General features: G+C 45.1%; 1 protein-coding gene across 1 annotated transcript; it reads left to right on the top strand.

Annotated features, from left to right (window-relative positions):
* The first annotated feature begins 1,104 nt into the window (after nt 1-1,104).
* On the top strand, nt 1,105-10,919 carry LOC123407973 (coatomer subunit beta'-2-like). The gene is made up of 5 exons (XM_045101216.1): nt 1,105-1,190; nt 3,172-3,364; nt 10,062-10,457; nt 10,548-10,679; nt 10,767-10,919. The coding sequence occupies exons 1-5, from the start codon at nt 1,105-1,107 to the stop codon at nt 10,917-10,919; spliced, it is 960 nt and encodes a 319-aa protein (XP_044957151.1).
* Nucleotides 10,920-11,942: the final 1,023 nt, after the last annotated feature.

Below are 11,942 nucleotides of genomic sequence, written 5' to 3' on the forward strand. Positions count from 1 at the left end.
ACAAATTTTGATGTCGTCATCGTGTTATTGTCTTGTTCCTAGGTGGATCGACCCCATACCTAGAATTTATTTTAACATCAGAGACGACAGCGATGCAGATAAGATTCTCGCTCTCAAGGCAGCCCATGACACATTCAATTGCCTGTCGTGGCACCTCTCCACAGTGCCTAAGCTCTGCACCTGTGCAACATTGTCGGACATGTCACCATGCTCGTTCTCGGGGGCCTCAACCTCGCTCAAGGCACCTGCATATCCTCAAGTCGAATGTGCTCGTCGGCATGTCCCCGCTGGCCTTCCCATTGCACTCCGCAACGTCAAGCTGAATAATCAAGTCGAATGATTCACTCCTAGATTACTCTGAAACCTGCCTGCCATACTTATGGCCAGGCTAACGTCAAGCTGCTCTACCTCATCGGCAACCGCCTCTCGGGTGAGATGTTGGGGGAGCTCGCGTGTGTGCCCCGCTCACCGCTGTGCTCCTCGACGAGGACATGATGACGGGACCCATTCCACCGCCGCCGCAACCCACGCTCTGACTGCTCGTCGTGCCATCCTCCACCGCCGCTAGGAACGACTCCTTGGCTGCGCTAGCTCTGGTGTTGAATAGGTTATAAGCGAAGCCGATGCACCAAGCCGATTTTGTCCTAGTCAACACGAGCGGCATGTGCCTCATGTGCCAGTGCCATGTCATTGGCGAGTAACCGGCCTCGCAAATTATTATTTATGTTAGACAGTGGTCAAGCGGCTGTTAATGCGATAAGTAATGCCATGCTTGAAAAGCGGTACTGATTTGAAAACACAAACAACGTGATACCAATCCGTTACCCAAGCCCCAGTTGTGGTAGTTTTGTGTACTATACATAATTGTGGCGCTTTTGTGTAAGTCTATTATTTCTTGTTTGATAGTTGAGGCACCGGGCTGTCTCCACACAACTCCCCTCAACCCCCGCGCATTTCACTCCTCTGCCGCCGCCGGCCCTGTGGCGCGGCGGCGGCGAACTTCCTCTTGCGTCCCGGGATCTAAGGCGGCGGCGGCCAGACCTGGACCCCTTATGACGAGGATGGCGGGCAGCGGCGGCCAGACCTGGACCCCTTATGACCAGGATGGTGGGCAGCGGCGGCCAGACCTGGACCCCTTATGACGAGGATGGCGGGCAGCGGCGGCCGGGGCGTGTCGGGGGGACTCTGCTGTAGCCGGCGGGGTCGGTAGGAGAAGACGGCAGCGGCGGCCGGGATACGTCCCGGGCTCGATCTACGACCTTCAGGTCCAGGAGGGCGGCTGCATCTCGTCCTCAATCTGCTGCATCTCGGCGACGACTCGCGGAGGCACTCCGGGTCTGCATCGCATCACGAGGATTATGGCGGTGGTGGTCATCTCCTACGTCGGAGGTGGTCGTCCTGAGGCTGGGTGATCGGATCTTCAGATCTATCATCTAGTCCCGGCTGCGAGTCGGGGAGACATAGTTGCCGGTGAAAACGGAGCCGACGGTGGACGGCGGCGTTCTACGTCGTTACCTTGATGAAGGCTTCGTCCTGTAATTACTGTCGATCCACTCGTGTTGCTCCAGGGGAAACCATACGATCTGGTTTTCCAGATCGGACGATGGCGGCATTGCGGTGTCGTTCCTCTCTAGGGAGCATCGTTTGTGGAGCAGCGTTGGAAGACAGAGGCAGGAGGTGGAGCATCTTCGTCGTGCACGGAGCTTCGGTGGTGATGTCAGGTCATGCCTAGACGACAGGTGCTACGCATTGTCATGCCTGTTCGGCAGGTGCTACACACGAGAGAACTTACAGAGTCTTCGCGTCTGGATGGATGAGTGCAGGGAGGTCGATCCACTCGTGATGCTCGAGGGGAAACCCTAGGATCTAGTTTTCCAGATCGGACGATGGCGGCATTGTGGTGTCGTTCCTCTCTAGGGAGGATTGTTTGTGGAGCAGCGCTGGAAGACAGAGGCAGACGGTGGAGCGTCTTCGTCTTGCACGGAGCTTCGCTGGTGATGTCAGGTCATGCCTGGCCGACAGGTGCTACGCTTTGTCATGCATGTTCGGCAGGTGCTACGCACGACAGGTCTTATAGAGTCTTCGCGTCTGGATGGATGAGCGCAGGGAGGTGGCGCCGTTGGGCGCCATGGTGGCGTCGACGGATGGCCGGACTGGCATGGATGATGCGGATTTCTCTCCTGAAGATGGGTCAGCGGTTCGATGATGATGACGACTTCTAAAACGTGTGCATGTGGTGTACGCTTTAGGTTTGCTGCACCGGTTGTTAGTTCCGATACGTTATGTGGATAGATCGGCGAAGACACCGTTTTTAGATATGCAGAGTGAGAGCACTTCACATTGTCACGTTTTGTAGGTGTGAGTGGGGACTTCGGGTGGCTTGATGTATGTTCTTGTCAGACCTTTGTTGAATAAGTAATAAAGATGGCTGTATTGAGCGATTGATGCAGAGGCCGAGGGTCTTAACCTCCTTTTCTTAAAAAAAATTGATAGTTGAGGCAAATCTTTGCCTCCCTTCCGAAAAAAAACCTTGTAAGTGCAAATGAAAATGAACTAGGCTGCAAATATAGTAGTGTAGTTTTCACTTTGAGTATGTTTAATTCTGGGGTTTGCTCTTCTGAATGCCGCTTGTCATGGCCCTTCGTAGGCTTGCAATCTTTTGATGCCGATGCAGTTCTAATCTTATTAGACTTATTGTTCGAATGAATAGTCATTCAATTATTACACATATCGTTATATCTATGACCTTTGTGTAACAACATAGGTTGTTTATGATAATAGCATGGTCTGCATTGTACCACTTTGATTTCAACAAATTGAGTTCTACGAAAAAATCTATTTTAGTCCCTATATTTTATTTAGAAAATCACATAAACTGCTTTTTTTGTACAAAAAGGGTAAATCTATCCACACTCCCTTCCTCCGGAAATACTTGTCATAGAAATGTACAAAATGGATGTATCTATAAGTAAAATAAGCCTAGATACATCTTACTTCTAGAACAAGTATTTCCGGACGGAGGGAGTACAATTGTTAGTTTTTTCTTTGGCCCTGTTTCTTTCAATGCCAAAAATCTTATTTTTAGAAAATGTGAGTTCTACATCAAGCCTCTGCATCAGTTATCTCTAGTATAAAGCCCAATGTAATGAGCAACATGTTAATTTATTGTAGGATCGCGATCGGAAATGAAAAAGGATTAGTACTGGTAGATATAGACCTGGAGGACAGGAAATATGGTGGTGTGCAGAGCACCAAAGGATTAGCACGGTTGGAAATAGGCCTGAAGGGCAAGAAGGATCGCAGTGCAGAGAACACCGCCGCTGTCATGGGTTCCAAGGAAGACACAGGTCAAATGATTGAAGAGGTGAGTTCCCTAATAACTAAATAGAGTGTATTACATTTATTTTTCTATAAAATGTCAGTTATATTGATTTGAGGAGAACAGTATGACCACATAAGTGGGGCAAATTGGCCAGACAGACTTAATCTTTTTTACAAACTATACTCCCCCAATTCTCCAAGTGTTTTTACAAACTACTCCCCACAATTCTCCAAAAGTTGTTGTTTTGTGCATGTATTGTCTGCTAAGTGTAATTTTGATATTTTAATCTCCTAGAAAATATATACTTATCGTGTTTGTCAGTTTGTGTATCTGATATATATATTTAAAAAGAGACTTGTAGTAAAATTTTGACTAGGCCAATGTAAAAAACAACTGCTTTTAGAACCTCCACAGCACTAGATGTTCATGGATGGATGCTTGAAGTGAAAGAGTATACCGACATCATTAATCAACTATGTTGGAAAAGACTATCAAGAGGCCTGTTCAACTGGCCATGATTTCTTTTTCTTTGTGTTTCTGTAAGCCAGTGCTTTGGCTTAATATATGGTTGTGTGCATCAATTGATGCACATGCCAGGTTTTTTCCTCCTCTACAAAAAAATATTTGATCTACTAGAATGCAATTATCTTTGCATGGTACTTCAGCACCTCTTAAGCAGAGGTGTCTAATGATGCTGTCGTGCTAAACAGGTAAGCATCCATGATATCTATCTATGAAAAAAAAAACCGAACCTGTGTAAAGCTAAGCACATCTCCATACACCTCTAGATACTCTTAGGGAACTAGAAGGAATACAATATTATTTAGATTAACTATATTTATAGCTGTCACGCAAGTATAGGATCGACATGTACTATGTAGCAAAAGCAACTTTTCTTTGGCGGTTAATTTTGATATAACAGAAGAATGTGTTATTTAGTAGATGTTTCTTAGTTTCATGTCTAGTAAGTCATGCTTGAATGCATCTACGGATATGTGGTAGTTAAAACTTAATAGGCACTATAGCAAAGTGAGCCTCTACTGACAGCTCGCAAACCCCCTCCACTGACAGCGCCCATTGCTAATTGCATGTCAGTGGTACTTCAAGAGCCCACTCACTGGTGGTAGTACAACAGAAGAAAAAAGATAAACATGGGCTCCGACGTTGTAGCTCCTGTTGTCGCCGGCCTCGATCATACCCTCTGTTAGATGAGGCTGTAGATGACCGCACCGACATTGTAGCTCCTGCTTGTCCCTTGCCGTGCTCATCTGGGATGGGCCACGCCGGTCCTGACCGGCACCTTGTCCGGTCGCACTCTGGTGTGGCTGTGCAAGAAGCTGTTTGTGGGTGCCCCATGATGCAGCTCTTGCCAAAGTAGAATCCAATTCAACAGTATGGATCACATGATCCAGGAGATAATGGGGACAGGGGGCTGGGAGAAAAAGAAAATGGTGCTGGAGAAAGGGAAAGAATAGACCAAGGAGAGGAAGGAAAGCGGGAAGATCAGAGCGTTTGAATGGTTATTGCTACCAGTTTTGTATGCCCTTGATTTAATGGTCGGAGTTACATTTTGTGCCTTGAAAGCTGGTATTAATAAATGTTGTGATAATGGTCCGAGTTCCATTTTTGTCATTGATGACGTAAACATGTTGGAACTAAATAATGATGTATTTCTATCAAAGTGATAATAGTAATGATGTATTTGTTACCTTGAGCCCAAGTTCTTCAATTGCATGTCTATCCTACTCCCACCAATCGAGCGCTTACTTCTTAATTTGTTTTAGATAAGCTCATTAGCTGTCCCCAGTGAGCTGATCAAGGTTGACCCCCTCCAGTTGCGCTTCCCTGTTGCGCAAATCATGTCAAGCACACTGAAGATATGCAACGTTACTGATTACCATGTGGCATTCAGTATATATAGTACAGCGAAGTGCACCATATTACCGAGCGAAGGAGTTCTGTCACCACAGTCGAGGCTAGATCCTCTAGTAACCTTTTTTTCTTCAAAAAAACACAAAAGCTTGAAGCCTGAGGTGGTCACTGTGAAGAGCACCATCGTAGAGGAGAGTTTGACGACTGAGGATGTTGCACATGAAATGTTCAAACCAAAGACGGGCCGAAATGTGCATCACATCGAGCTGGCCATAGATTTTATAACCTCCAAGGTGAGTCCAACCTTTGTCCTTTTTCTTTTTCTTTTTGAGGGGACTTTGCCAGGTTTTCATTTGTATCAACCTATGCGCAACCAATTCTGAAATATTTCTGACAAATCTCTATGGGTGTTTGCGAATAGACCATATCCAAACTAAAGTCAGTGTCGACAATAGAACTGCATCCAATAGATCCATGGTGAGTGGATCAATTTCTCGTGCTGGTGCAGAAATTGAGTTCTCTGTTTGCACTATGATTGCATTAATTAAGAAAAATCCTTCTCTTGCGATACAGGATGGTCATTACCCAAGGAGGCAAGTCTTTCCAAATGAACTACCATGCAAAGGCAAGTGACTGAACTCACTCCAGAATTTCTTACGAGCAATACAATTTTTTCAGTATATAAGAACATAAACACATGTTGTACTCGGGAAATTTTGACGGATTTTTGTACTTTAATGGAAAGAAAATTTCCAAATAATCGTCTAACCATAGGTCCTCGGGCTACTTAGCCGCCTAACCTCGTTTTCTTTGATTAAGAAAGAAGTTTATACAATGCCAAAGAAAGGCATGACCCAATACAAGTGACACGACACAAACTAAAACAGCATAAGGATAACTAACCCAAAACTTGGCGATCCACGACCTAGAGACTGCCAAAGCAAACCCAGCCTAGTTTAGAACAGTAGTATGTTAGTTTAATCTTGAAGTAGTATTGCGTCAAGTTTGTAGCTGGTTCAAACTGCTATGGACTTGGCTAGATGCGTGTCAGGTTGCCGTGTGATTACTAGTCCGGTTTGGACTATATTAGTTAGTAAAACTAGGTAATTGTTTGCGTCTAGTAGTAGTCCGTGTAGGGATTGGTTTCATGGGTCGGTTGGGTCAGGCCGTGTATATATACACAAAATTGGTCGACGGAGATTGTAACACCATGAAGAGAAAAGGAGAAAACAAAGGGAGGAAAAATAAAGGCACGTCAAGGGCCTGTGGCCATCAATTTTTTGTGTGTGCGTGTTCGTAGTGATTTTGTGTGGTCGATCCGTGGGTGAGTTTCAATAATTGGTATCAGAAGATGCGCTTGGCCGAGGGTGGCGATGTAGTAGCACCTTGGGGCGGGCGATGTTATCGCTAGGTGGTGCAACGACGAGGAGGTTCAGGTGATCATCGTTCGGTGGAGTGGCAAGGAGGGAGATGACATTTTGTCGTCGGGAAGGCAGTGGAAGAAGATTGTTGACGGAAGCGGTGGTGCAGGGTGTGGTGCCGGTATGTTCCCAAGATCATCGTCTGTAGAAAATATATGAGTCAAGGAGTCGTGTGTGTTAACACGTTCGGTCGTGTCGTCCAAGGGAGTCAAGGAGTCATGCGGGTTTGCACGGTCGGTCGGTTGTCGTCGTCATGTCAGAGTCGACATGTCCAAGTGCTCATCTCTGTGAGGAGGCGTTGAAGATGAAGCGTCCAGGTCGTCTATATGTCTCGACGGAAGGATCAGGTTCAACTATGTGGGGGCGGTAAACCAATAAAGGTGAGTCTCTTCAATGAGGCCATGTCTCTACATGAGGTTGGAGTGCATGATGTAATGCACGGGGTGGTGTGATCCACAAGGAGCCGGCATATATCTTGCTAAGGTGGATGGTGTAGACAACCGGATGGTGTATTTCATAGGTTACTACCATGATTAGGTAGTCCAATGCATATTTGAGGTGATCAGTAAATTCACCAAGTTAAAATTGGAAAGAAGTTGTTGCGATCAATGAAGCCTATCAATTCGACTTGTCGTGGTGCGAGATGTATGAGTCGACAAGGGAGGAATCTTCAACGAGCCAAGACCGAAGAAGAGCGGAAGACAATGTTAAGATTAGGGAGAGATTGTTACTTTAATCTTGAAGTAGTATCGTGTCAAAGTTTATAGCTGGTTCAAACTGCTATGAACTTGGCTAGATGCGTGTCAGGTTTGGTACGTGGAGGCCAGGTTTCCGTGTGATTACTAGTCCACTTTGGACTATATTAGTTAGTAAACTAGGTAATTGTTTGCGTCTAGTAGTAGTCCGTGTAGGGATTGGTTACATGGGTCGGTTGAGTAAGGCCGTGTATATATAAACAGCATTGGTCGACGGAGGGTGTAACACCGTGAAAAGAAAAGGAGAAAAGAAAGGCACGACAATGGCCTTTGGCTATCAGTTTTTTGTGTGCGCGTATTTATCGTGATTTGATGTGATCGATCCATAGACGAGTCCCAACATAATATGTCACAAGGTAAGGAAGCAAAAATCATGCACCACAAGGGCCAACACGACATCAACTCGACTACCATAACGACAACAACGATAGCAACTGAAGCACAAGCATCGAAGGCAAGGATCCACCATCAGCCTGGAGATGCCACCACATGAGCGAGACAAGATGCAACATCGCCAAGCACCAAGAACACCAGTCCAATGCCGCCAGAGCAACCAGATGGAGGGGATGACCATGAGGGGACGAGCACCAACTCGAGGGTAGTAGGACGTTGCATGCAGGCATTAGGGACAAAACCCACTAGGGTCCGATGATGAGGGGAAGTAGACACAACACGAGATGAAGCCAATTGAGACCTATGCCTCTCATGACCTGATCACCTCAAACCAACAATGACCAATGAAAGTCTCCTGGTCGGATACGAACCGACATGGGGCATCTCGGCCAAATCCGGTAGAGCTACTGCCAAATCTGGCCATCTGACCCAGGATGACCAACTAGATGGGGCAGCGAGGATAGCGCGGGGGGGGGGGGGGGCAATCGTTCGACGGTACAAACTAAAGCAACCGCGAGCCACGACCAAGCGGGTCAAATAAGAATGGTGGGGACGTGACCTACCACCACACGAGCAACAACAGGGGGGAAGGCACCAAAGATGAGGGATTTGGAGTGTAGCACCCGTGACAGGTTCCATCTAGAGATGAGATGAGAACAACGAGCCATAGTGACCTCATGAACCGCCTTCAGCCACATGGGCTTCAGCCGGTGGTGTTGAGAGGGGATGGAGGCATGGGTGGCTAGGGTTGGGAATTGATAAGAAAAATGATTGGGGGACTGGGTACAGTATCACAAACCAACATTCCCCTCCACCTCTGGCGACCATCCACGTCACCTTGTTCTCATCGCAGTAGAACCAAGCTCGTCATTTCCTAAGTGATGCGTCTAAGTATACACTCACTACCTCATGGTACCAGATATAGCTCAATGTGGGGAGGCAATTTCCTGCTCGGCCAAGTAATTGGAGGTGTTATGGGCTGGAGGGACTGGACACACCAAATGGACCATGAGCATGCATGGCCTTTTTTGGGTGACTGGCCCTTTTTGCATAAGTTGAGGGCCAATTACTTTGGTGACTTTTTTGGGCTTCAAGAATATGATGTCTCCTATCTAGATTTTTGATTGGGCTTCTAGAATAAGCTGGTTAAGGAGCAGCTTATTTAATCCTGGGGATCCCTTGAAGGTCATAGTGGGTAATTTGGGGCTTCTCCTAGGAACCAGGCATGGCATTGATGATACATTTAGCCCGGTAATCATACTGGTTACCATTGGGACGGATCTCTCCCTCGTACTGTTTTCAGATGGCTTGTTCATTATATGAACATAAATAATGCCTTCACACATCTTGCTGATGAGACCAGAACGTTGGGGACTGCCGGACTGTTAACTCTAGGTCTTGATGAGCGGCGCAGTCATGTGCGTGGTGACCTCAGAGTGCAAGGAAACCACTTGGCATGGCGATTTCGTGGTAATCTTGTGCATATATATATCTATATCTCTATTCTATAGTGTACGAGTTTTGAATTGTTGCTACAACATCAATCCTAGCCGTTGGTCTCATAAATCGAACGGTTGAGACTCAAAGGATTCGCAGTGCACAGTAGCCTGTAGCTGCATCTATTGTTTCTGGAACCATCACCTGTTCGCATCACACCTCGGATCTTCTCCCCACGTTGCATGCGCCAGGGCGTCAGGCAGAGAGCTTGTGTACAAGATAAGCATACGGTAGGAGAAAGAAAGTAAATAATTTGTGGGGTCCATCACATACATCTATATTTTCTTCCTATGAAAATATCTGGGTGTCAACGTAGGTGAATTATATCATACCACTTACCAATTTTCTTTTATTTTCTTTTCATTTATGCATGCATACATGGAATATTCTCTTTGCTCTGAAATTGACTGCAAAGTACCATACGTCTTCTTTTTTTCTTTTACAAGAATCATCATCGGAACAATATTGCTAAGACGTGCATTGCACGTGTATACATACTAGTCAACCATATGTGTAGATTTTTGCTGGTGTACACAAATCAATAAATTATTAAACTGATATTACCATTACTCATATGCTACTGCTAATATGTTGATTTCGACTAGCACTTCGTCGAACTTGGCTACTCCAGCTATTTAACATTCCTAACCATCTCAGTTTTGCTCGGTTACCGTGCTTAATATTCTCGTATGTGAGAAGTAATTGACTTCTGTGCACATATCTACCCGCAGGAAGTGGAATTGGTTGAGTTGAAGGGGGGAAAAGGCATGCTTCTGACTTTCACCACATTGACCTAATGTTTTTATTTTTGCCATCTCACATTTCAGCAATATAACATTTGATATCTATCTCATTGCAGTTAGTTTGGTTAAATTTATAGCCCGTGAGCAATGGATTTTGGCTGGTTTTACTAGTGGACTACTCTGCGTGTATAATTGTGATTCACAAAGTAGAATCCACGTTCTACATGAACACTCAACATCTATCAAGTCTTTGGCTATCCATGGAACTAAGCCCTATGTGCTATCAGCATCCTGTGATGGTAAAATTTTGCTATGGGACTATGGAAAAGACTGGCAATTGATAAAAACATTTGATGCCAATAGTTGTCTTGATAAATGCGATACTGTGCAGCAAGTTGCGTTTAACCCGAAGGACACTGATATGTTTGCCAGTGCCCAGGGCAATACAGTAAAGGTTTGTTTAGATTTCCTATGCATGCATGCAGTAAACATCATTTTGGATGTTCCAAGTTTTCCTGATACATGTATTTGCTTGAAATTGCAGTTTTGGAATCTGCATTCGGGTGAATGTAAGCACATATTGTCTGGCCATTCAGATTCAGTGATGTGTTTGGATTACTTCAGTCTGGGTCAGAAGCTATACTTGATCACCGGTTCACAAGACAAAACTGCTAAGGTATATCATTTTCACTAAAGAATAGACTAGCCCTTTATCATACTGACAGAATATTTATTCAATCATGAGTTTTGCTCCTTGTGTCAGATCTGGGACTGTGAGACACAGAGGTGTGTTCATTCACTGAAAGGGCACATGGATGTTGTTAACATTGCGTTTTGCCATCGGGATCTTCCAATACTCATTACAGGTTCATGGGACGGGTCAGTTCGTTTATGGGACTCCACCACCTTCCGGTAATTATTAATTATTAACACTCGCGATGCTTCAATATGAATCAATGAAAATTGTCCTTTTATCGAAAAATTATCAACACCCCTGTAGTCACTGTATTTTGTTTGAATTTGGAGTGTTGATTACTTGAAATTTAAATTATCAATATGGTTAATTTGTAACCCAATTTCTAGTATTGATATTACGATACTTTTTGTTCTGTTGGAGGCACTAATATCCAAATTCAGCTTTAGCAATTTGGAAGACAAAATTTTGACAAGCTCCGATCTTTGTTTAGATGACCAAGTTTTGTATATACCTATACTTCATTAATCCCATTCAGCTTTAATCCTTGTGAAATCACGAAAAAACTTGACACCAGATTGGGCTTCAAAATTACTAGTCCACTACCATCGAGAATATATCCTATTGACACTAGATTGACAAATATATAAAGGATTTAACGGATTAAAAATGTGTATTTAACAAAACAAATACCACTTTCCAACCAACCCTAGCAAGAAACTACCACTACAAAAATAGAAAAAAACCTACTGATTTTTTTTCTATTATGGCCGAAAACTGCAATGTGTGATAATTGTCCTATTAAACCCGATTATGATAGGCTATGCCCGTCCGGACTGAAAAAGTCAACACCGTTACTTTAACTGTTAACATGTGGGGCCCACATGTCAGTTATATCTCCTTCCTATGAAATTATGCATGGACATTTCCGGTGACTTCCAATCGCCTCCAATCGAGCTAGGCGCCTCGCCGTTGAAGACTTGATTGATTAATTAACAAGCAGGCCATGTTGCCATTCTTGTTGGCGGACACGACGTCGAAGTCAGAGAGGCTCTCGAGCTGGTACGAGGCCGCCATCGCTGCACCATTGACCTCTCAGCCGGCTGGTCGCCCTCCATTAAAAAACTGGCTACGGTATAGGCCAGTGGCATCGAGGCCAGCCATCACGGCGGGCTTGCTCGCCCGGCATGGAAGCTCACGCGGAGGACAACTTCGAGTGTGTCGCCTACCATGGCCAGCTTGGCC

The sequence above is a fragment of the Hordeum vulgare genome, chromosome 7H (genome assembly GCF_904849725.1).
Source record: "Hordeum vulgare subsp. vulgare chromosome 7H, MorexV3_pseudomolecules_assembly, whole genome shotgun sequence".
In the NCBI taxonomy this organism is placed as follows: domain Eukaryota; kingdom Viridiplantae; phylum Streptophyta; class Magnoliopsida; order Poales; family Poaceae; genus Hordeum; species Hordeum vulgare.